Source organism: Orbicella franksi, chromosome 12 (assembly GCF_964199315.1).
Source record: "Orbicella franksi chromosome 12, jaOrbFran1.1, whole genome shotgun sequence".
NCBI lineage: Eukaryota > Metazoa > Cnidaria > Anthozoa > Scleractinia > Merulinidae > Orbicella > Orbicella franksi.
In genome coordinates, this window is record NC_138156.1 from 3,750,001 (window position 1) to 3,774,283 (window position 24,283).

At 40.1% G+C, this 24,283-nt stretch overlaps 2 protein-coding genes and 1 long non-coding RNA gene across 8 annotated transcripts in view; 1 reads left to right on the forward strand and 2 right to left on the reverse strand.

The window, feature by feature from the left end:
• LOC145463315 (density-regulated protein homolog) overlaps positions 1 to 4,034 on the reverse strand; it is a 7,246-nt gene extending 3,212 nt beyond the window's left edge. The window contains exons 1-3 of one of the 3 annotated variants that reach the window (XM_081447064.1): positions 2,931 to 4,004; positions 2,805 to 2,824; positions 367 to 454 (exon numbers count right to left, since the gene is read on the reverse strand). In XM_081447064.1, the coding sequence (XP_081303190.1) occupies positions 367 to 454; positions 2,805 to 2,824; positions 2,931 to 3,018 (196 nt within the window). In that variant the 5' untranslated portion in view covers positions 3,019 to 4,004. Of the gene's footprint in view, positions 1 to 366; positions 455 to 2,804; positions 2,825 to 2,930 lie in introns of all 3 variants that reach the window. The other 2 variants (XM_081447063.1, XM_081447062.1) reach the window with 2 other exon arrangements.
• A 4,569-nt stretch (positions 4,035 to 8,603) lies between these two features.
• LOC145463196 (uncharacterized protein RT0683-like) overlaps positions 8,604 to 24,283 on the forward strand; it is a 30,934-nt gene continuing 15,254 nt past the window's right edge. For both annotated transcript variants that reach the window (XM_081446929.1, XM_081446930.1), the window contains exon 1: positions 8,604 to 8,790. The gene's annotated coding sequence lies outside the window, so the exon portion shown is untranslated. The remainder of the gene's footprint in view (positions 8,791 to 24,283) is intronic.
• Positions 17,839 to 21,483, reverse strand: LOC145462911 (uncharacterized). Of its 3 annotated transcripts, none has more exons than XR_014041267.1 (3): positions 20,803 to 21,483; positions 20,189 to 20,733; positions 17,839 to 19,974 (listed from the first exon to the last, which is right to left on the reverse strand). It is a non-coding gene; the product is annotated as an uncharacterized LOC145462911 (long non-coding RNA). The 3 variants fall into 3 exon arrangements; XR_014041269.1 differs by having other exon boundaries at positions 17,839 to 19,479; positions 19,570 to 19,617; positions 20,189 to 21,483; XR_014041268.1 differs by having other exon boundaries at positions 17,839 to 19,617; positions 20,189 to 21,483.

Consider the following 24,283-nt stretch of genomic DNA (forward strand, 5'->3'; position numbering starts at 1 on the left):
CTGCTACAGATAAATGTTTGATCACTCTTCTCACAATAATCTATAGAGTTGCCACAAAAATATAGCCCTGCAGTTGATTGCAAGATTTCTACTGCTAGTCTTTGTCATGTGATGAGGTCAAATGATTATGCATTGTTATATGAAGCATGGTTCATTGTTATATGTATTAGTTCATTCTGGTACATGTATGTTATTATTACATGTAGTGTATTTTAATGCACTACTATGCTTCATGGTATATTAAGAGAGGAGTTTACAGGAGAAAGATTCTATGTCACAAGATTTTAGAATCCTGTGACATAACACAAGACAGTTTACCCGTATAAGATAAATTTTATATATAACAAACTCAATAAATGCACCTACCATGATTAATGAGACTTTCATAAACATCAGGCAAATTTGATTTTAACCATTCTTTACATTTTTCATACTCTGAAGTGTACTCACAGTACTAAGGAACAAAGCAAAACAAACAACAAAACAACACTATGTGTCTATTGAAAAGAGAAATTTCCAGGCTTTCAACTATGATACAGTTATGCATTCCCTACATAATAGACCTTTTTAGTTTGGGCAGTTTGTTGCCCCATTTCAAACCATGTGATGATACTCTTGAGAATTCTTACTTTCAAAATTTCAAATTTTCAAATGTGTGTATATAAATTAATAATATTTAGATAGATAAATAAAAGAACAATTCTCTTGAGAATATCACATGGTTTGTAATGGGAAACATACCACCCAAGCTATTTAAAAGGTGTATTTAACTTTGTTCTGAGAATCAACACCACCCAGGATATGGAAAATAATCATATTCAAAACAGTCAAATTCATTGAAACAAAATTGAACAGATGAGTGACTAAATTAAAAAAATTTGGGACTTTGATAACTGGCCATTTAACAAGGATTGGCCGCTAAACAGATGGCCGCTTACAATACAATACAGGTAGGTTTGACTGTATTACTTAAGAATGTACATGTAAGCAAGGACTACTGGAAGTTCACTTTAACAAAAGGACTTTCAGTTTTGTGAATCGCCAGTGGGCAGATCATCCTCCAGGCAAAACGATCACAGTTACTCCCTGAATAGTACTCCACTTAGTCTAGTTACTTTAACTTCCCAAATACTTTCATTCAGATTGAATATTTTAGCAATAGTATGTACCACACAAGTGAATAGTGCTTTTCATCATTCTGATTGGTTAACTTGGAGGTGAAAAAGTTTAAAGGACTACCCTCAAGTGTACTAGAAAAAATATATTTCAAAGGGATTGTCCCAAGCATCACTTATTGCATAACTATTTGGGGATCCTGCTCACCATCTACCTTTAAAGTATTGGAACATTTACACTTAAAAGCTGCCAAACTAATCCATAAACTGCCCAGCGAAACTCCTGACTCTGACGTACTTGACCTTGTTAAATGGAAACCTTTAGGCTATATTTACAAGCGTAGGCTCACTTCTATAATGTATCAGGTTTTCCACAATAGTTAACCTGATCAACTCACAGCCCTATTCAAAATATGCAACACCGACAATAATTATAACTTAAGGCGTATTAATGACTTCTTGAATGTACGGTACAATAGTAACCTTGGCAGAAATAGTGCAAGGTACAGAGGACCCATAGTTTGGAATTTAATACCTAAAACCATCAAGGATGCTTCCTCCCTACAGCTTTTTAAACAAAAATTTAGACAGGCCTCAAGGATACTAGAACAAATTCAATTTGAAAAAGAAGCCTGCCAGATAACATCAAAACAAACGGACTTTCTGTATATTTAAATTTTTGTTAATTTTTGTAAATTAAGTACTAAGTTTTTGTTACAAATAGTTTTTTTAATTAAGTTTCTGGCAGGTCCCCACCAGCCTTTAGGTTGCCTCAAACCAACCTGCCTCAACAAAAAGTATATGTATGTATGTATGTAGGTAGGTAATTAGCAAAGTACTATTCACCTCCAGGCAGAGATTTCAAAACTTCTGACCATTTATAGTTTATTCAATCTCGTTCCCTGAGCCCACATGTCTTTTGGTCAGCACCAAGACACAGAGCTCTGGAATAATCAATTTCCAGACTCCAAGATTTTAGGAGTTCCAGTTTCACGGCGCATGTGTGCCTTCATTTAAAACATGGCAATCTCATTCCCAGAGCCCACGTGTCTTTTGGTCAGGTGCTGACCAAAAGACACGTGGGCTCTGAGAATAAGATTGCAGTTTATTGTCAGAAATAAAGTAATTTTTTGATCCAGGGTGACCAGTGATTAAACCCCCAAACCGATTAGCCCCAAAACATTTAGCTCCCAACCAGAAGTCGAAAACACTGCCTATTTCTCGTTCTTTAGGGTGAATATGGGGGCTAATCAACTTCTCATTGGGGGCTAACCCACTAAGGGCTAATCAACTTGAGGGCTAAACGACTGGTAGCCATGATCCAGTAGTTATTAAGTTTGTTACTAAAACAATTATTCACCTCAGACAGTGTTGGTAAAAGAGGTGGACATTTATTTCTGGTAACCTCCACCTTGGTGAATAATTGTTAATTACTACGATTTTAAATCAAGGCTTCATTAACATTGTTCCTCTTTTTTCCCTTGACCAGCCATCACTCACACACATCCCTCCCTCTAAACACCACCGTCAACACCACAGGCCCGAGTTAGTAACTTGCCCGACTTGTGACCTTTAACAGCTGTGTTCAGAAGACCCGCAAATCAATAGGACGCATCACCGATTAAAGACAAACAAAACCTCAGAAATTTAAATTTTAAAACAGTTCATTAAACTAAGAAGCAATCCTACCTCCAGTGGTAAACTACACACTGTAAAGTTCGGAAAGACAGCAACCAATGAAAAAGAAAAAAAAATCATCCAGACGTTACTACTTTTACAAAATTAAGACCTAACTGTTAAGGGATTATTAATTACCTCCACAGTATTGTACTTCCAGTGGGTACTCGATTTTCTCTTCTGTTTCGGTAGGATCCACTTCTTCTTCAGCCATGTTGTCCGCCATGTTGAATTTCCTAGATTTTCAGTAGGTACTTCATGTATGAGGGTGACCTCGAAAACTGCCGCTGTATATTATGCTTGCAGATGCAGAAATCTGCTCGACACCCGGCACACACCTGCCCGGCACATACCCTTATAGCTTACATATGGGTGTACCCTTCCCCCAGGGGGGAGAACGTGTAACTAGTAGCCTCCGTTGCAGACGGAAATTTACCCGTGGGGAGTGCGGGGGGAGTGTAGCGTCTGTGACGCAGGTTATTACCTGGAATCGAAAGAAGATCTTTAATTACTCGTAAATCTTCCATGTTGACTGGCCTTCGAAGCGATCGCAACCGACCATCCTCACTTTTGCGGGAAAAACATCCATTTGTTATTAGCAGTTTTGGTAATTATATTCCAAGGAAATAGCGGCACCAAAAGGTGTTCTTTCCAGTTTATCAAGCAATTCAAGCTATCATAAAAATGAATTTGAATAATCGACTAAAGCTGTTAGCCCATCATTTTTTGGCATCTAAAACTGAATATCTACTTGTTTTACACAACTAAAGAAAATTTCTGCTGTGAGGTAAGGCGTAGCGCCGACGGCACAAGTAAGTAACTGAAGGCGTTCACGTCCTCAGAAGCGCGCTAGCGCTCGTACATGTACAGTTCATCTTTTATAAAGCAATTGGATTATGAGCTCGAGATTTCTTTCTCGTGATAGTTGACGAGGGCACAGCCCGAGTCAACTGTCGGCATAGCTATTGAGAGCGAATCATCTAATTGTTTTAGTATAAATCTACTAGTCGTTCAAAACTTTATCTACATCCTCTTCACAGACACTTCGAGAATGCCAAGAAGCGGTCATCATTTTTTTAACAAGCGCACACTTCTACGCTACTCACCATCTATCACAGAATGGATCGTGAATAACGTAACCAATCAGAGAACAGCATTCGTGATAGAACGCTAGTAGCTTTATACCAAAACAAGATAGTCAGTCATAATAACGAGAAATACTGAAAATTCGCCGTAATTTCACAGCATGACTATATAAGTGATAAGTATGAATCAATGACACTAAAGATGTGACTATTATCCATCGTGGTGTAAGATAGGTTGACCGTAAATCTTTGGTGGCTCTTTGTGCCTAGGTTTGATCTTGCTGTAGATGGACCACTTCGTTTTAAGCAGTGAGTCAGTGAGTTTCCGGCTGAGCCTGTCCGCCGGGTATTTATAAAGAAGTCGGTATGGACCTGTTTAAGAAGTGTTTATTTTTCATGGTAGGCGTCAGCTACGCTAGCGCGACCTTTGTTTGCTGGTAGAATCATGATGGAGTCCACTTATTTCAAGTTCAAGTTCAAGTTCAAGTTTCAAGTTCTTAAGGGCCTCTTGCATTTCCTTCATGATGTAGGCTTGGGCGGTCTAGCCTGTTGAAGGATGTTATTGACATTTCTTCATCCAAATAACATCAATAGAGATAGCGGAATTGAAATTCCTGAAGCATAGATATCTACAATCAAAAAGTACAACAGGCAGTAAGTTGCAATGCGGACCTAGGAGGAACAGCGTCACAATGTCGAAAATAATAATAATAATAATAATAATAATAATAATAATAGTAATAATAAGCGGCGAATATTAACGTTAAAAGCCGACGTTTCGGCGTCATCGTCACACCATTCTCAGGGCAATGGAGTAAATAATGCAAAGATTTGATTTCAATACAGTCTCCACAAATCAGCACAACAACAAAGGACCACAAGTTCTCCAAGTGAACACCCCTACGCGAGCCGAGTCCGCCCGCACGCCTAGGGATGGTCAAAGTCCTCCTATAAAAAGCATCCCCCCAATTAGGCAACCAAACTTGTTAGAACACTTAGTAAGCACGCGAAACTGCCCCGAAAGAAAAGGAGGCACGCTCGAGCCATGTTCGCTCATATAATGTCCACAAACCGACGACGACTCCCGTTTGTGTCCATCAACGCGCCCGCGGAGCCGGCCGCGAGTGCAACCAACAAATCCTGCATCGCACAGGTCACACTGAAACTCACAAACCAGGCACCGCCGGTCAACAGTGGCTGGCCCGAACCCCAAGGCCCCCGCCGAGCCCCCCGCCGATGAACACGGGTTGAACTGTGGCCCTGACCACCGAGCTGAGGTCTGCGAGACGTTTCTTTACTATATTAGCAGAGGCCTGATCTTTAAATGGTATGATAACTCGGATGGTGGGTGTAGTCGCTTCGGTTGATGGAATGTGCTACTGATCTGCTACCTTGGAATCTACCAATTGTCTCAAGTCGATCGCATTCGTATTCTGGCTTTTAACGTTTAATATTCGCCTGCCGTATGTTTCAAGAAATCGTTATTGATCAATAATAATAATAATAATGCCGCGAACCAACGTGCTACAAATAGGAAGACGTAAACAATCGACCTCATCGCCTGATGAAGACTAGAAGTATAGCAGTCGAAAGCTCGCGATCAACATCTCAGAGTGACTCCATCGTAAGACAAACGAGTAAAATTCATTTGTCCTATAAGTCAATAAGTTAACCCGGTCGGAATGGGACGAGCGATACGCGAGCGTGCGCGGACAGGGGGCGCGGAACTCCAGACCAAAATTGACGCTAAGTAATGGATAAAATCGATGAGCAACCGATAGTTAAAGACCACAAAATTTTTTGTCATCAATTATTAATCATTAATCATTATTTGGTGATCATCAGAATCGCCTACTAGATGTAATCAAGGTTAATAGGGGTTATAAAGCCCAGCAAAGATCTTTATTCAATCATTAAATGTTTGGCAAGCCGTATCGCAAACTTTCGCGCTCAAAGTACAACACAATTTGTGGCAATTTATCGAGCTCTTAAAGTTTTTTCAATAAGTACGAAACATGGAGAGCTCCTCTGAAAAAGAAAGTACTTTTTGAAGGTTCATCCCTACTTATTTATTGATAAATTTAATAAGGTATTTTGGCTAGCGGTGGTCTTACTGGTCTGGCCAGCCAAAATATTGTTTTAACTGTACCACGTTGTATCCGCCTTGGTAGTCTTTGACTTCTCATATCGTTTTACTTTTCAACTTTGGCTGATTAGATCTTCTGTGAGATCCAAGGTTCAGTCAAGCAGGATCATGTTTATTTAGGTAGTTTGTTTATTTAGTTGGTTATTTATTTACTGTTATTTAGTTATTGATGACTTCTTTTACAACTGAATATTAAGATTCCAGCTGTTCGCGTCCCAAGGTTCAACGATCAGTGACGAACCATTCGTAGTCCTCAGCTTGACCGTGTGGGCCGACGGTTCGGTCGCTGGGAAGAGAGAAAGGTTATCGTCCCCCGCGCTCCCTCCGTGACCTTTTTCTTACTTACCCATTCTCCCTAGGGAGGCTCTGCGGAGGAGAGAGTACCAAGTTTTTGAAGAATATAAAAGCAGACACCGAAATAACGTAGGATGATTTTTTGAAGGTGCACTATATTTCGGCTGGCAAAACCGGCCTTCTTCAGGTACAATGAGAATTTTACATTGGTAAAATTTTACTGTATGCTGATCTTAAATTTACACTGTCAAGTAGTTTTACGTATTTCCGGTACTACGAAAATATGCTGCATAAAAACCCGTCCCAATGTAAAATGCTCATTGTACCTGAAGAAGGCTGCTTTGGCCAGCCGAAATATAGTACACCTTCAAAAAATCATCCTACGTCGTGTCGGTTTCTGCTTTTATATTCTTCATTTTAGAGGTGAAGCCGATTAGATCAATATTGATCCAACGTATACCAGCAGGATAATCGTTCCGATTGCTTGCTTAAACATTTTATAGTCAAGTGCTCGACTACTCACGCATGGATGAAACTGACAGGGGGCTAATAATTTTCGTATTAATTTTCGGATTATGTAAGCATGTAAGTAATAATTCTCGTATCACCCTCAACACAATCCTATTTGCATTTGACTTTTGCCCGTAAACGTCATTTGAGCTTCTAAGAAGCCTTGTTCTTCTTCCACAAAACTTCTAATTCCACGACCATACCGAGAGGTTTAGAAATGTCAATAGCTTATGTCGCATAAAAACATTACAGGTAATTACATGCACGATATAACATTAGCAACAATGCACACAAGCGTTTGTATTTAGCGACCGATTAATTACAAATGTACCGCTGAAGTAAACATGGATCTTTTTGTGGAAAACACTTTTGTCACCTGCACAAATTCGCTTCCTTTATCCAAGTTTCTTACATTTAGTTTTTAGATTGGGAATATTTGAAAAGGAACCTCTAAAGATTTACTCCTTGGTAATTTAAATGTTAATGATCGTCTCGGTCACGATACACATTGATCTTCCGACTTTTGAATCCTTTGTTTTTTCAAAAACATACATGTACCACTGTTTTTAAAAGCCACTCATGTGTTAAGGTAAATAAGCCTGACATGTGATTGGCCAATTAATAACACACGATGATCACGAGACGATGGCGTGAGCATAGCGGCAAAACTATCGTATATAAAAAATCCAGTAAGTAAGGCCCAGTTCAGACGCTGAACTTTTCATGAGCCGAACTTAATTCGAATTTAGACCGACCCAAATTATCAAAAGTACGCCTGTTGATTCAGACGTCGAACTTAATTCACCGAACTTAATTTAGTTTGAACCAAAACACATCGAAACATCAGCGGTTTTCAGGTATGGTGTGTGCATTACGTTCAGCACATGAAAAGTTCGACGTCTGCATCAAAGCCGTTCCAAAGCCGAAATTCCCGGCTGAGCTAGGCGGGAAGAACGGCTGAGCGACTCCAAATTCAAATAGCCGTTCTTAACTGATTCAGACGCCGAACTTTTCACGTACTTAATTCAACGTATTAGGTTCGGCTCATGAAAAGTTCGGCGTCTGAACTGGGCCTAAGGTGGTCTACGTGCAACAGTTAAAAAATAATGTCCTACTCAATCTTGCGTGATATCACCTGATTTAACCAATTAGGACAAATGGGCCATGGAGGCTTGGTACCGGAGGAGCATTCCGTGGGGTTTCGCATAAAAAGTGCTGATTAATCATTTAAAAATACTAAACTGTACTCGACCATTTTTTCCATCAAACGAAGCAATTCAGTTGTCTATCGACATTGAATACTTTTTTAACTTAGAAGCAGAAACATTCACCAATTACCATCCGTATTTGCACTGATTGTCCCTTCCGCCGAAAGAGAACGTAGCCCTCCATGACCGATGATTTGAATAAGACCAATATAATACCCTGGGTCTTGTTAAACCCCTATAAATTCCACGCTGACTATATGACTCGGCTAACTCGATCTAACTTTTAATCTGAACCTGGCTAATATAACAAGCGCATATCGTGTAGCGTTTTCATCAGTAAAACTACCGGAAGACATAACGCAAGAGTTGAGAGCAGTGCGCTTGATTTCTGGCGCAGTAACCACACAGCCGCCTTGAGGGAAAGAACATAAGATGAACATATACCCGACCGGTATGCACTGTAAATTATTTCCTAGATATCTTGCGTTCACAGGTGGAATAGTTCACAAATAACTATACAATGACGTCATTGACAAACCGAGACTGCGCATCCCCTAAAATGATTGGCATTCCATTGTATGCAATTTTTTAACTGCGCAACTCGGGTGATAAACGTGATATGCACACCTGAGGGACTCTAATTGTCTCTAGAGTACAAGGTACATTTATTTTACTTGAGAAGCGAAACCCTTTCAGACGCTTTCACATCTCCTTGAGTGACTGTGCTAAGGAATATTTGGCAACAACTTTGCAAGGTGAGCAAATGCATAGTCAGCTATGGTGTTGTTATGGAGAAAATTGCAAATCGGCCGCGCAACTAATCGAGATTCGAAAGTTCTGCTATCAAAGTCCGAAGAGGCTTGATTAATGATCCTTAATCGGATGTGTCGAAAACGAAGACCCAAAAACGAAGACCGAAGACCTAAGACCCTGTGGTCTAAAACGATGACCCACCGATCTAAAACGAAGACCCACAGGTCTAAAACGAAGACCCACTGGTCTAAAACGACGACCTTGTGTTCTAAAACGAAGACCTTGTGGTCTAAAACGAAGACCCTGTGGTCTAAAACGAAGACCCACCGGTCTCAGACCTTTTTTTTTCTTCAGGAAAGACTATACACTAGGCTAAATTGCTTTCGTTTTTGTAGCGCATAAATTAAAATGTCATCTGAGCGCTGTAAACATCTCAGTCGGTACAACGTGTCAAATTGTGTAACGCAATGAAATTTCAACAGTATAGAAATATACGTTTTAGTGACGATTTTAGTTTAATTTGTCGTCACCAATATTCTATTTTTCAAATGCATATGAGCAAATTATGATGAGGTGACTTCATTACTTTGCTTTACCGTACTTATCATATAAAGGCGCAAAGGTCCACTGTGCGTGACTCGCAAATTTATTCACCACGTGCTACAAGAATTTGATTTTCCCAGGAAAATTACGTTATGACTCTCACATTCTTCAGGGAAACACTATACACTAGGCTAAATTGCTCTCATTTTTTTAATTTGCTCATATGCATTTGAAAATTAGAATGTTGGTGACGACAAAATATACTAAAATCGTTACTAAAACGTATATTTCTATACTGTTGAAATTTAATTGCGTTACAAAATTTGACACGTTGTACCGACTGAGATAAAGCAACTGTCAAGTTTGCCGCGCGCTCAGATGACATTTTAATTTATGCGCTACGAAAATGAAAGCAATTTAGCCTAGTGTATAGTCTTTCCTGAAGAAAAAAAAAAGGTCTGAGACCGGTGGGTCTTCGTTTTAGACCAGTGGGTCTTCGTTTTAGACCAGTGGGTCTTCGTTTTAGACCAGTGGGTCTTCGTTTTAGACCACAAGGTCTTCGTTTTAGACCATTGGGTCTTCGTTTTAGACCACAGGGTCTTCGTTTTAGACCTGTGGGTCTTCGTTTTAGACCGGTGGGTCTTCGTTTTAGACCGGTGGGTCTTCGTTTTAGACCGGTGGGTCTTCGTTTTAGACCACAGGGTCTTAGGTCTTCGGTCTTCGTTTTTGGGTCTTCGTTTTCGACGCATCCCTATGAGAAACCTCTAAAACTGAATACCACTTTCTCGTCTGACGTTACCGGCTTAGCACATATATTAGGTCGGTACATTGTGAAGTTTAACATTCCCTGTACATAAATACATACTTAATTTGTTATGTAGGTCATTAAATAACCAGCTAATAACCTGATGTAGACCTAGGAGGTATGCGGCCTCGACAATGCCAAAAGCACTTGTGGTCATGAGCGAAACAAAAATTTTGTAATCATAAACTATGTCGCACGAACGTCATTTGTCCAATTCCCACTAGCTGCCAATCTTTATTTTACGTTGCTGACATTTGCTAAATTTTAATGGCTAAACTCATGAAGAAAATAATCACGTTCAGCTAAATAGAACAAGCATTGCTACATGACGTCATAGCCGAAGATATAATTTCATCTCTCGTCTTGTTTGCCTCGTTGGCAGCCATGTTTCGCTGCATTCCAGAGCAACCTCAAAGGGAATCAAAGAAATAGAGATCTCAAACTCGGCTGATTGAAAAACAAGTTCCGTCATGTTGTTGTCTGTTTCGGTGGTAGACTGATGAACAAGTTGCTTCGACATGTAGTTGGATAACTATCAGGAGTACCCAACGACACTTTAACTGGAAATTTAATATGTGACTTCCCAAGCACTGATTCTGTGCTCCCACGTCAATTACCATTAATAATTAACTTTCCTGGGAAAAAAATATCCGCTCTTCACTGCTAGCAAGATCGACTTTATTTCATAAAACTCCCAGCCAGACATAATGAAAATTTTGAATACCGAGCTAGAAAAATGGCAATTAGCCAAGTAGCCAGCCAGCAGTAAAGGGTAACATTGTAAATGCCAGCAAGGCAATTATTGGCGAAAAAATGTGCTGGCCAGCGTTTTGACCTAGATTAAAAACAAACGCATTGTTTAGGACCTTTATTCAACAGCCTATTGTCTGTTGACTATTATTAGAGATAAATTAGCAATATGTGGTTATTTTTGCCGCTATGAGCAAACTCTACACTATGATTATGTTATCACTTAAAAACAATACAACTTACCATTTATGTCTTAAGCGGATCGGACAAGGTGTCTCCCAGCACGTTGTTTTCCGATACTTCAGATGCCTTCCAGGTTCAGCATACGTGTGACAGTTTGGCACTTTACGTTCTGACATCTAAAAAGGTTCACACTGATGTTTAAAATAAGATCCCTCTAATCCTTCTAGACATTCAGATCAAACTTGCTTTCACCAAAGAAATGCCTGTTGTAAAATTACTTTTATATAACGCTGTAAGGGAAATGAACAAAAAATAATATTGAAGTCCTTTATTACTACATATCGGCCTTACTTCTACATTGCTAGCCCAATAATGATTGTAATTTCAACAACAGCAACACACTTTATATGTTTACCCCGATTTAGTAGTTTATAATTATTTCTAATGATTTTTTTGAAAAATAAAGGGTTATGCCAGCTCCTTAAAACAATCAAAGGGAGCTGGTTTAGTGCTGATTAGTAACACCATGTTTACCTCAAAAGTATTGAAAAACGTGTTTTTCTTTTTCTTTGGACAACTGTCTTCTCTGAGCTTCCCACTCTAGAATTGCGAGATAAAAGTGTATAAACCACATTAGAATCTTTATCATAAAACGAGTAAAAAAAATCTTGATAATACATACCTTGAATGTTGGTGATCCATCTCAGTCCATGTCACTGATCCATGCCTTACCCAAGACTGCAAAGCACTGTCAACACAACTTTCACAAATTAATTTAACTTGAAAGCTAAACAACCAAAGACACTCACATTCCTAGAAGTAGTTTACCGTAAAAATTTCATAAATACCCATTGAAGGGATGTTCAAAGGCCGTTCACCATAAAAGTTTCACACAGTTAAGTGCAAAGTTTCGCAGCAAAGACCCAAGCATTGTTAGGATGTTATAGGCCGTTCACCGTAAAAGTTTCACACAGTTAAGTGCAAAGTTTCGCAGCAAAGACCCCGGCATTGTTGGGATGTTATAGGCCGTTCACCGTAAAAGTTTCACACAGTTAAGAACAAACATTCGCAGCAAAGACCCCGGCATTGTTGGGATGTTACAGGCCGTTCACCGTAAAAGTTTCACACAGTTAAGTGCGAACATTCGCAGCAAAGACCCCGGCATTGTTGGGATGTTACAGGCCGTTCACCGTAAAAGTTTCACACAGTTAAGTGCAAAGTTTCGCAGCAAAGACCCCGGCATTGTTGGAATGTTAAAGGCCGTTCATAGTAAAAGTATTGCTATTAACAGCATCATTACTCGTTAACTCGTTAACAAAATGTATCAATCAGATCAATGTAATGTCATAAATATACACTGGACGATCAGCATAAAAGATTCACAAAGTTAATCTCGTGATTTCATCAACAAATTTGCTCATCTTTTCTCGGGTACCAGTCCATGACATCGGGTAACGTTTGCAGCATCTTTAGCTGTGCTTCTTATAGTTCACGCAGTTAATTTTACACCTGAAAAATGATATGTTTTAGAAAATGTAACATACTGCACAATCCCTCTTATATCGGCGTCCTCCCCCCGTCCACACACACACACATGCATCCAAATACGCATACAGCCACGGACACATAATAATATACAAAACTGGTGATACTATCGGGCCCCTCAATGTAAGATCTAGATCAAGAACTATGTTCACAAAAATAGCTCATTCATGAGAGAATTCAATGAAATGTCTTAGATTTTAACTGATGTTACATTGCTGAAAATTACATTCCCTGGGGCAAGTCAAAGAAGCAAGGATTTAACTGTTTAAGAAAAATAATTGTGGAATAATTTTTTACCGCTCATTTCGTCATCAAACTATAACCCAGAAGCGTGAATTCAGTGAATGGTGTGAACTGGTGCCACGCCCCTCCCCTATTTTTTCGTGTGCCATGTTTCGCGCTTTGCCTAAGCTACATGAACTGAACCGCGCGATGATTGTTCCACCACAAAATCACTGTCTGTGCCATCATAAAAAGAAGACAATAAGGCGAAATGTCTACATTTCCGGTAACAACGCAGGCATGCAAAATAACTTGTTCTCTAACAGAAACTGAATGTGCGAAAAACACGCGCGTTAACAAATGGGAACGCATAAGAAATTAAATTACACATTATTGTCCTGGCGCTATCGACACCGAAAGAACGAAATCTGGAATGACATGATTGCCTTCTGGTCTTTTCTCACCTTTGACATGGCAAGCCTTTGTATTCCCTTTTAAATCCCAAAGTACAGTACAATTAGCACTGAACTAGATCAATCAGGTGTGTTGGTCAACAGCTCTTTCAGGGCAAATTTTCGGCGATACCAAAAGGCAGTAATAGGTAATCAGCCTTCAGTTATATAAAGAACACGATCGGACTTCAGTAAAGAAACCGATGGAAACAATACTTTCTTACACCGGGAAAAAATAATCATTTCAATATTTCGTCAGTTGTCCAATACGCGGCAAATGTGTTTCAATAGCTCATGTTTTAACGTTCGACGCGTTAAAAAGCGGTCATCATCGACTGCAACACCGGGATCGGATTTTACTGGTCGTTAAAATTACAGAATTGAAATTACACTTGAAAGTAGGATCACTGTGGATGAATGCACTGACAATTTCGAAAACCCTTCCAAGTTCTGAGACATATCAGGCCTTTTCTTGCTTTCACTGTCTTCACTGAAGCTGCACTTTCCGTTGGGTTTGAAATACAATACAGTGGCGAATACAGTTTGAAAACCTGCGCCGGCTTTTCCGCACACATTGCTTAAACATTATCACTGAATATTAAATATATAGGCTGATTCAGCTAGTTCAACTCCAAAGTAGTTCTTACCTGAACCTTTGAATTTATCAGTGGAGTCCTCAGAGTTCTCTGGCTGCCAAACCCTCAAACAACTGGTCAGGGGCACCCAACGGATCGTTTCGGTAAATTATCTGTTCGGAAGGCCTTTAATTCCCTCTGATTTTCTCGAGAGAATTGGCACCTCGAACTTTCGTGATATGAGAAATTTAATGTCTGTTGTTTTCGGACTGTTGAAAATGTCGTTTTAGGTACCGAAAAAAGGTCAGCTATCATTTTCGGAAAGGCGATAAGACCTAAGGTTTTCGGGAAATGGACAGAAAAGCCCTAATAAATTCGAGAATACTCAAGTTCCCCTAGAATATCCGAACAGATAAAATTTTTTTAGTGCAACCTAAAATTAAGCTACAGAGCTTTAAAAGTACTCCAGATAGCCTAAAACAGCGTCTAACAGCATTCGAGAGAAAACGGTCGTTGGGTGCCCCTGACTGGTCGGCAAAATCTGATCGCGCTTGAAACCGACCGTTGGACACAAAATTATACGGAACAGAGTGCAATGTCAAAGTGGAAAATGCACTTTTCAACTGGAAACTGAGAATGTTTTGTAGCTCTGAGAACTGTTCCCAGTCTTGGCCAATAAGGGAGCATGAAATCACATTCATTCATAAACGAGAAACAGTTCTCAGTATCCACCAATGAGAACGGGTGAATTTTTCATCGAAAACAAAATGTCTGGTAAGCATCTGTCATGAATCACCGATAAGTAATTATTCTCGAACGTTTGTTTGTCATCATCTATTAACCACACATGAATGAGTTTACACAATGATCTCTTATCAATAATAGTCGAGTTGAATCTTTGCGAATTTCGACTATCTACAAGAATGGTGTTTACGTGGCTCTTTAACTAAGCTTATCAACAACAACAACAAAAAATGTACTCGGGATATTAAACCGAAAACTTTCTAGTTCACCCGCACAAGTCCACATAATTGCGTTGCGGAAAATACAACGTGAAATTCTGCTTTTCCATATTTCTTTCCTAACAAGCATATCAAGGAGGGTGGCAACTTACCAACAGTGTGTCGATCCGTCGTCCAAATGCAAATTTCATTAACTTTTTCCTGGGTCCATAAATCTAGAAAGCGAGAGATCGTTTTCCCTGAAATTCGCGCCAAAATTTTCCCACACTTGTTTAGCCACTGTTTCATTACGATCTCTTTGAGTATTTCCTCGGCAGCTTGGAGGATACCTTGTCACTTCTGATAATTTACCGTTTGGTGCAATCATTTTGATTCGTTCTTCGGCGCAACTCCAAGCTCCTTTCTCTGAAATCTACCCTTAGCGCGCGCCAACCCGCCACGCCGGACGATATTTCCGATTTATGGCTACTTTATCAGAACATATCATACATTGAAAGGTCACCGGCGGGCGATTTAGGTCAAGATATTTTTAGAATTGAGAACTGTTCTCGTTTTCTACCAATCGACATGGTTTATATTGCTTGTATATTCGCTTGAAACAGCTTTATAAACTGATTATTTTCCTGGACGGATGATCAGTAATTCTTCGGACTACAGAGCAAGTAAATATTCTGCTGAAATCTAACGCTTAGAAAGCAATAATTCGTGTTTTCTCAAAACCACGAAATGACGAAACGCGACTAGGGCTTTCGAGGTGTCATGTTACGAGATCACGAGTGTTGCGTGTTGTTTTGACGTCATGTCACTCATCTCCGTTCATTACATTTATGGGAAGACTGTAACCTGAAAATCTGTTGTCTTGGTTTTTCTGTCTCGGTGGCCTTCCATAAAATAATATATTTACGGCAAACCGAATAATAAAATTTCGCATCTTATCGGGAATTATCCGCCTAACGTATTTTATCGCGCTCTGCAAGGGTGGCTGAGCATTGAATTTTCGCTGAACGATTTCCTGTGCTGCATAGCTTTCTGTTCAAACATTCCCAGAATTGTTCTCGCTTTCAGCCAATTGGCGCTTTCTTTATCCGAGAACTGTTCGCAAATTCAGCCACTTAGCGTCAGAAAACCATGACATAATTTGCGTGTCACCCCCGAGAAGTATTTTCCGATCTTAGAAAAGGGACATATTGTTAAATTGTGAGAACTGTTCTCAGTCTAAGCCAATAGGCTGATGTCAGTGTATCTCTGCATTAAAGAAAAGGAGTAATTTAGTTACTTGTGACGAATGGTAAAATCCGATACTCGCCGAGACCCCTGTTAGAAAATCCGAGACCGAGACCAAAACACGCAAGACTTCGACACCGAAATAAATGCAATATAAACGAGACTTCGAGACTCTTCGCAAAGGCTGTCGAGATTTCGAGATCGGATGAAAAGTTTGCGAGACCCAAGATTTTGGAAGTATCATTCGCCACCCCTTTTAATGGATTATGGGGACAACGAGTGAAATGAACTTGGCCGACAATTTCTTGCCTGTGAAAAGGCTTTGAATTCTGGTTGTTTTTAGTAATTCTTTCGCGCTCTCCACCGGGATTACTCAGCATTGAATTGTCGCTGAACGATTTTCGCGCCGCAGAGCTTTCTTATTTTAACATTCCTGTAACTGTTCTCGCTTTCAGCCAACTGGCGTTTTCTTTGGCCGAGAACTGTTCCCAAATTCAGCCACTTGGCGTCAGAACAGACGATGGTATAATTTTGACAGGTTCCGGCTCAATTTCCTTTGTTTATTCTTTGTCTTGACTAATCGGCACCCTTGTTATAAAAGCTAAAGCAGCCCTACAAGGGTCACAATGTACTAAAAGTTTCTCAAATGAGACATTTGGTCGTGTTTTGTCCTTCCTGTACTTCCTGAGTTCGAGTTATCGTGAGTAAAATCATAGAGAATATGACCTGACGGAAGAATAGACCACTTCGAGTTAGCGGAAGGTTCGAGTTTTCGCGGGTTTCTTTCGCGCATTCTAAGGATGAATTGTCGCTGAACGATTTTTTCGTGCCGCAGAACGTTTTTGTTTTAACATTCCCATAACTGTTCTCGGTTCTAGCCAATCGGCGATTTGTTTGTCCGAGAACTGTTCTCGAATTCAGCCACTAGCTTTCCGCGCCTTGAAATGAATGTGGCTTTGTGCACTCAGTCTAGCCAGAGAGCCTCCCTCGGCGGTTTATATTGGCTAAATCATGGAAATCGTGTAATTTCAGCAAATTTGAAAACGGCCTTTATTGAAATACTGAAGCGGCCGATACCTTGTCAGGGTTGCTTCATCTCACACTCACTCAAACAATGGACTTAGTGATCATGAGTGGGCTCAAATGTGTTACTAAATAAAAATTTTCATCCTCTTGTCACCATCTCAGTTTCCCAGTGTCCTTGTAAATAGAAATCATGCTCTTACTCCACTGGAAGACTCCACAAAATTTGGCAGGGATGAAAAGGGCATTCAATGCAGTCAACAATTTGAATGTGAGAGCTCCCTTATCTCTAATATCCGAGAAGTGTTCTCGGTCTTGGCCAATCAAGAAATATTCTCATGGAAAGCGAGAAGAGCATTACAAGCGGTACAATTAAAATGAACTTTGTCGAATGACACATTAGGTCTTGTTTTGCTCTTTCTGTTCGCCTTTCCCTTCATATACGCCTTTAATGAGCGGTCGGGCAAAATTCCGCAAAATTGTAAAGTATTTGCCAGCGTATAAGCCATTGACGCATACAAAAAATAGTTCCAGTCCAACTGTCTACCAGTTGCCATCATTGAGCAGCCTGTGGGCAATCTGCCATCTGTAGTCATCGATGTCATGCTATAGAGGAAGACGAAGTAGATATAATAAATGACTTTACACAGAATTACAAAATTGGCCTAATTTGCGGAGAGAACTATATTTGCATCACAGTTAAGGGTTAAGGATCGCCGAGTATTTGGTCCCTCACAAAATGACTGGATAGCTGCAAATTCGGCTTGTCGGGAAAAAACGATTGGCACAAAACAATTGCCTGAATAACTTGTTCTTGTTTTGGTGACTTTACAGTGACTACAATTACTACGTTGATGAAGTACAGCATTTCGGTTAAGACACACCTGTTGGAAAGCGATTTCCTTTCTTTCTGTAATGCACTCCGCGATGTAGGGAAGAAAAGTGACTGTGTCAACTAACGCATGTCAGAGTCTAACTACATCCATGGTAATTTTCGGTTTAAGTATTAAGAAAACGAATCACATTCTAAAGGATTACCTTCAATACGTAGACTCCACAGCTGACATCATCGTTTTGTAAGGGGTGAGGACTGGCCAAGTCAGTCCAGTAACATCCCTCAAGCTGGCTCCTTTTAGTTAGGAAGACCCTTGCAAGGAAATTGTGAATAATATAGGCTTACGTCATGCTTGTCATCTCTTTTAGAGGTCTAAATAACGGATTGTAATAAATTGTCCCTTTGGATTTTCGAGACGAGTCGAGCGCAAATACATTTATCAAGATATCGCTTAACGTTTAACGTGAGGGAATAACAAGTGCTATTATCTTTATTGTGGTCTAGGCATTTCGACGACGCTGTTATGATTTAGGTTACCGTAGCTCATATATTTGTTGGTCTAATTTTGAAATTGTGTCTGTTAGGGATCAAATAAGGTTTGATTTACACCCAATGCAATAGCCTCCGTCGGGAGTTTAATCCCCGTCTTTTTCAGATGGAAGGCCCTGGTTATACGATAAATTGTTAATGTCCATGGTTCTTTTGTAAAACTAAAAATGATGAGCGAGTTCGAGAAAAGCCAATGAGCTTCAGTTTGTCTAAGGTGATTATTATCGGTGGCGGTTATGTTTAGGTTAAGTATCTGAGCCCGTAATTCCCCATAAGTATACTTACGCCTAGTGTCCAGTGAAATCACTGGGCAGCCTGACGGGGGAACACAAATTTCTTGTATGCCGAAATGTCAAGTTGTAACCAAATGCAATAAGCAGACATTGGAAAAAAGTACACAGGTTGATAAATAACTATGACAATTTCTTCTTTGTTACATGACGGATAGTTAAGCTTGAACATAAAATATAGTATATTATAGTAAAATGGGGAGCAGGGATGGCGCAGTGGTGAGAGCGCTCGCCTCCCACCAATGTCCCGGGTTCAATTCACGGACCCGGCGTCATATGTGGGTTGAGTTTGTTGTTGGTTCTCTTCTCTGCTCCGAGAGGTTTTTCTCCGGGTACTCCAGTTTTCCCCTCTCCTCAAAAACCAACATTTCTCAAATTCCAATTCGATCCTTGAATGCACGGACATTTCTGAACGAGTTCTTGTGAACTCCTTGGTGCTCCGTGGGTAAACAAAAATTACATTTACAAAAAATTACATTTTACATTTACAATTACCAACATTTAGACGCCCTTAAAATTTCCCTCTATTTCCATTTCAAATTTTAAGGGAACCCTTGCGTAATTGTGAGCCTCATGTATACCAATTTTTTAAAAAAATTAATTCTGCACGTACGTTCAAAGTGGTATGAATGTAATGTGTATGTCAGCTACTTACCCTTCTGCGCCAGGGCATCCCTTGCTTAGTTCTTTCATAGAAAAAACTATTCGCAGTGATAACGAACTTGCCCTGCAACTGTTAAAGAGAGCTCTTAAACTACTTTTAATTAAAATTGCTACTCGTGATGTGACGCAACATTGACCGTAACAGTCATCTGATACTTACGTTTTTGTAGGCCCGTTTTTCTAATACTGCCATATACGCATTGATAACCTGTTATATTAAAGGAGACTGTTAGAAGCTCGCAAAGATAAAAAAAGGTGTAAATTTGTTCTGCATTTGTTTCTATAAAGCGAAACCGAAAATCAAGAGAGCGCTGGAATCTTGCTCCTTTCGCATTTAGTGGATGCGTAGTTAACTGACTACGCATTAGCCATTTCTTATCAGTAAAATCCTACTTACTGAATCATTTAGCCATCCAGGTTGTCGATGGCTCAAATAGAGACACCATTAAAGATTCGTGGATGTCCGGCATTCCTAATTGCAGTGTTTTGATATCCTTCCAATTCAAGTAACACTAGTTTTGAAAGTGCAGTAAGGGGTGGAAGTGTCATTCCATATGGCTTGAACCTGACGAAAACGAATTTTTGCCAAATTGTAAAAGGGTGAAATTGTGGTAATACGTTTAAAAAAGACGTAGTTATCAAAAAAGCAAATCAAACTGACGACAGTAATAGAGTTGAATTCCTTTTAGTTTAGTTCTCTTTGGGAAGCCAATCCTTGGTAACTCCCGGCTACCACATTTTTAGGCTTTTTATGTCAGCTATCAAATGATGGTAATTACCTGAGAAATCTTTAGTCTTTCTACTAGTGCCTCTTTGCACTGAGGGAATGCTTCTTGGACTTCCTGTATTCTGGGGAATGTTAAGGCGTTAGCCAGTTTGTACCAGCTTCCTCGGCTTCTAGGTCAGTGATAAAGACCTGTTCGGTGTCCACAGTCTCCACTGTTGCCTGAGCGGGCCAACCGAACACACCATTTTTTCCATGAATTTGTTCCAAAAACGTTATCGAAAAAATGCCATCTTCCGCCTTCAGCACTCTCCCCAAAAAGAAACAATCGCAGTTACTGGATGCGACAGCGACAAACATGCCACTGGATACCTGCAAAGGAAAACAGCTTATCAGTAGTAAATTATTTTCTAGTACATGTAAACCATTTGTGAAATCAACATAATTCATTCCTTTCTACGTAGCCGTTCATCGGTTTACCTCTCGGCTTTTCGTAGGTTCCTGTTTTTCTTTTCTTTCTGAAACGTCCAATTCTTGGAGTCCTCTCGTCTCCGCCGCTCGTGGTGGCGTCATATTATTGGTTTCTTTATGGGGCATCTGCTGAAAGAATCAGACATAAGTTAAATTGACAGCAATATTCAAATAGATGATGCAAGGGTGGTTACTCACCGATTCCGGCTCTTCAGGTGACTCAGCTTTCATTTTCTTCAGAGGCGTGGAGGTACTCTTAAAAGCAATGACAACAATATTACGAGGTGGTCAAAGACAGTTGCGCTACGGCTATATGGGCTCACTAGTAACAGTGTCATGGTTTATGATACTATATATATGTCTGCCACTCCCAATCTCAGTGCTAGAGAGCTTAGGTGGTCGGTTCGTTAGAACGTCCGAGTCGGGACCGGGAGGTGCCATGGACTAGCCTTTGCTGTACAAAAGAAAAAACACTAGGATAACAAAGTTAAAGAACCTGAGATGAAAGCTAGTGGAGCCTACCACGTTAAAGTTCGTACATCCCGCCAACGCATAGTAGAGACACTCGCAGTTGGTTATTACATACAAAATTTCAAATTGGCTCCTGATGTTCATCTATATAGATCACTCAGCCATCGACCTAATATTTCCCCTAGCCATGATACCTTTACTAGTCAGTATTTACGGATTTCTTTGACTTTCTTGTCTGAAAATGAGGCAGATTAGATTTTCTTCAAAAGTGACACAGACCCTTCCTTCACAGGAATTTATGAAAGGGACCCTTATTTGGTACAAACGTGCGTCGCTATAAACGGCGAAAATGAAAAGCAGGTTACTACATGGCAAGCACTCAATTACGTAGCAAATCTTTCACTCACAAGTGGTATTAGGTGCTCCTCGATTCCTATGCAGTTTCCGTGAACTTGTTGTCCCTCCTCGACATTTACCTAGTAAAGGAGAGTAAATCGACCCTTACAGATTGCATAACACTTCTTGTGGGGTATTGCTTCCTCCTTTTAACTTCGGTTGTCACGTGAGTTAAGTAGATATAATGGTAATCTATAAAGGCAGCACTTACTACAAAAGGCATCGGTATGGCGTCTAATGGGGCTCCCACTGTTGCTTCCGGTGACGAGGAGAGAACAACGCTCGAAGAGTGCTGGTCGTCGAGCAAGAGCTTTTGCTCGACGATAAGGTTATCTGCAGCGAGTAAGGGAAACTAACATTGTATAGACATCTCAGTCTTTGCCAAAGGAGCAAGACAGATTGTAAATAAAATCAAGTATGGATGAGCTTACTTCAGTTGACTTTCTTGTCAATTTCCCTGTTGTCTGGGTGGTTTTTCGTTCGCTCTTGGTTTGGCCCTAAGAACCAAGACAGTTAATATTTCCACCTGCCACAAACTGCTGTAAGCCTTGAGAAGATACCATTCGGCGACTTAGCTGTGGATGTAGCGAGTTAGTACAAGATGCAATGTTTCATTAATGTAGGTACACAAAAATTGCGGTGCGTAATCTGCTGTTACTATTCCTGATTGACCTATTCTTTGTTGATCCAGAGAGTACTAATCAAATAAGGCACCAAGCATAGACCATTGAGAGCAAAGTGTTACCTCAACCCGCACTCTCAAGCTTTCGGTCTTCGTAGTGTTTCCCTTACTCGGTTTTTCCTGTAATCGATTCATACAATTATATCAGTCAGCGAAAACCTGAATATTAGTTACAAGGGGTGGCACCTCTAACAGAGGCGGTTTCGGGGATGTCAGTAAATACTAATAATACGGAAACGCCAGGTTTTGGGATTTTTATCCCAGGACTTGCCAGAAACTTGGGAGGGACAGAAAAAAAAAAAAAAAAAAAAAAATATTGGGACCTACCAACTCATCATTTACTTCGAGAAGCAGTGTTTGATCCAGGTTGGCTTTTGTGGACGACCGTTCATCTTGCAATCTACTGACTACCTAAAAATATCAAAGGCAGAATAGTCTTAACGGTTACTGTCTTTCTCTCGAGAAAATCAATAGTTAGAATCTAACACCAAGAACATGAAAGGATTCGCCTTCACAAAAAATAAGTCACTTACATTCAAGTTCCGATGAATGATGCTGTTGCTTGCCTTCCATCTTTTGAGGATATCCTTCCCTTGAGTGGGTTCCTCCGCATCTCCTAAATCTCCTTGCCACTCGTAAAGTTTTTCCCTCATTGACAAAACAGTAGTGACAAAATCTGGAGTGTCGTACTTTTTCCAGGTGGAAAAATAGCCCGGTTTTCATTACGTGGGGCTATGGGCAAGAACTTAGCCACTATATCTGTAGTTTCAGACGAGCTTGGATTTTGCACTCTTGCGGTTTGCTGCTCTCAAATGCCGCTAGTCCGGTTGTCTGAAGTTTATGATTATATATGCTGAGATAAACAAAGGAACTGATCTCCGCTGCGGAAGTGAATTGCACCGTTGGAAACAGGACGATATGTGAAACACGTAAAGGGAGAAAACTGTTTTGGAACAAACTAATTTCAACGGTTTATTTGATCGTGGTTAATTTCGTGGATAACGGTTCACCTAGTGAGCTGCACATGACCTGCGTCAAGCTTCAACTGGTGCTCTCTGAAAATTTCTTGATTCTTCAGTCGCAAAAACTGCTATATTTTCAAAACAAAGCACGCTACCGAGCTGAAAACATGCTAGCAGATACATTTCTAAAACTTCTTTTTCGTGATGGAGATATAAATAGAAACGTCTGTTTACATTTGAATTTTAGTTTTTCATGACGGCACGTGAAAACCGAGAATACTTTAAAGTGGTTGAAAAGTCGAGCGGAGTTTCTGCAAAATGTTTGTAAAAGCCAGCATCTCTTAGAAACGCCAGTCTCTCCACTTAACTTGCTTACTAGCCTGAATAAAACGAACAGTAGCAAACCGTATTACGAAATATGATTTTCTATAGAAACGCAAACGGTCGACTCGGAATTACATCCTGCTTTCATGCTATATTGCGTGCACAATTTTGAGGAAGTTTGCCTGACCTCACATGTTAAAGGCGTATATGAAGGGAAAGGCGCACAGAAAGAGCAAAACAAGAGCTAATGTGTCATTCGACAAAGTTCATTTTAATTATGCCGCTTGTAATGCTCTTCTCGCTTTCCATGAGAATATTTCTTGATTGGCCAAGACCGAGAACACTTCTCGGATATTAAAGATAAGGAGGGTCTCACATTCAAATTGTTGACTGCGTTGAATGCCCTTTTCATCCCTGCCAGATTTTGTGGAGCCTTCCAGTGGAGTAAAAGCATCATTTATGTTTACAGGGACACTGGGAAACTGAAATAAGGTGACAAGAAGACGAAAATGTTTATTTAGTAACACATTTGAGCCCACTCGTGATCACTAAGTCCATTGTTTTAGTGAGTGTGAGATGAAGCAACCCTGACAAGGAAATCGGCCGCTTCAGTATTTCAATAAATGCTGGTTTCAAATTTGCTAAACGCAATACAACTGATGGGACCTTACACGATTTCCATGATTTAGCCAGTATACACCGCCGAGGTGGGCTCTCTGGCTAGACTGAGTGCACAAAGCCACATTCATTTCAAGGGGTGGGAAGCTAGTGGCTGAATTCGAGAATAGTTCTCGGACAAACAAATCGCCTATTGGCTGAAACCGAGAACAGTTATGGGAATGTT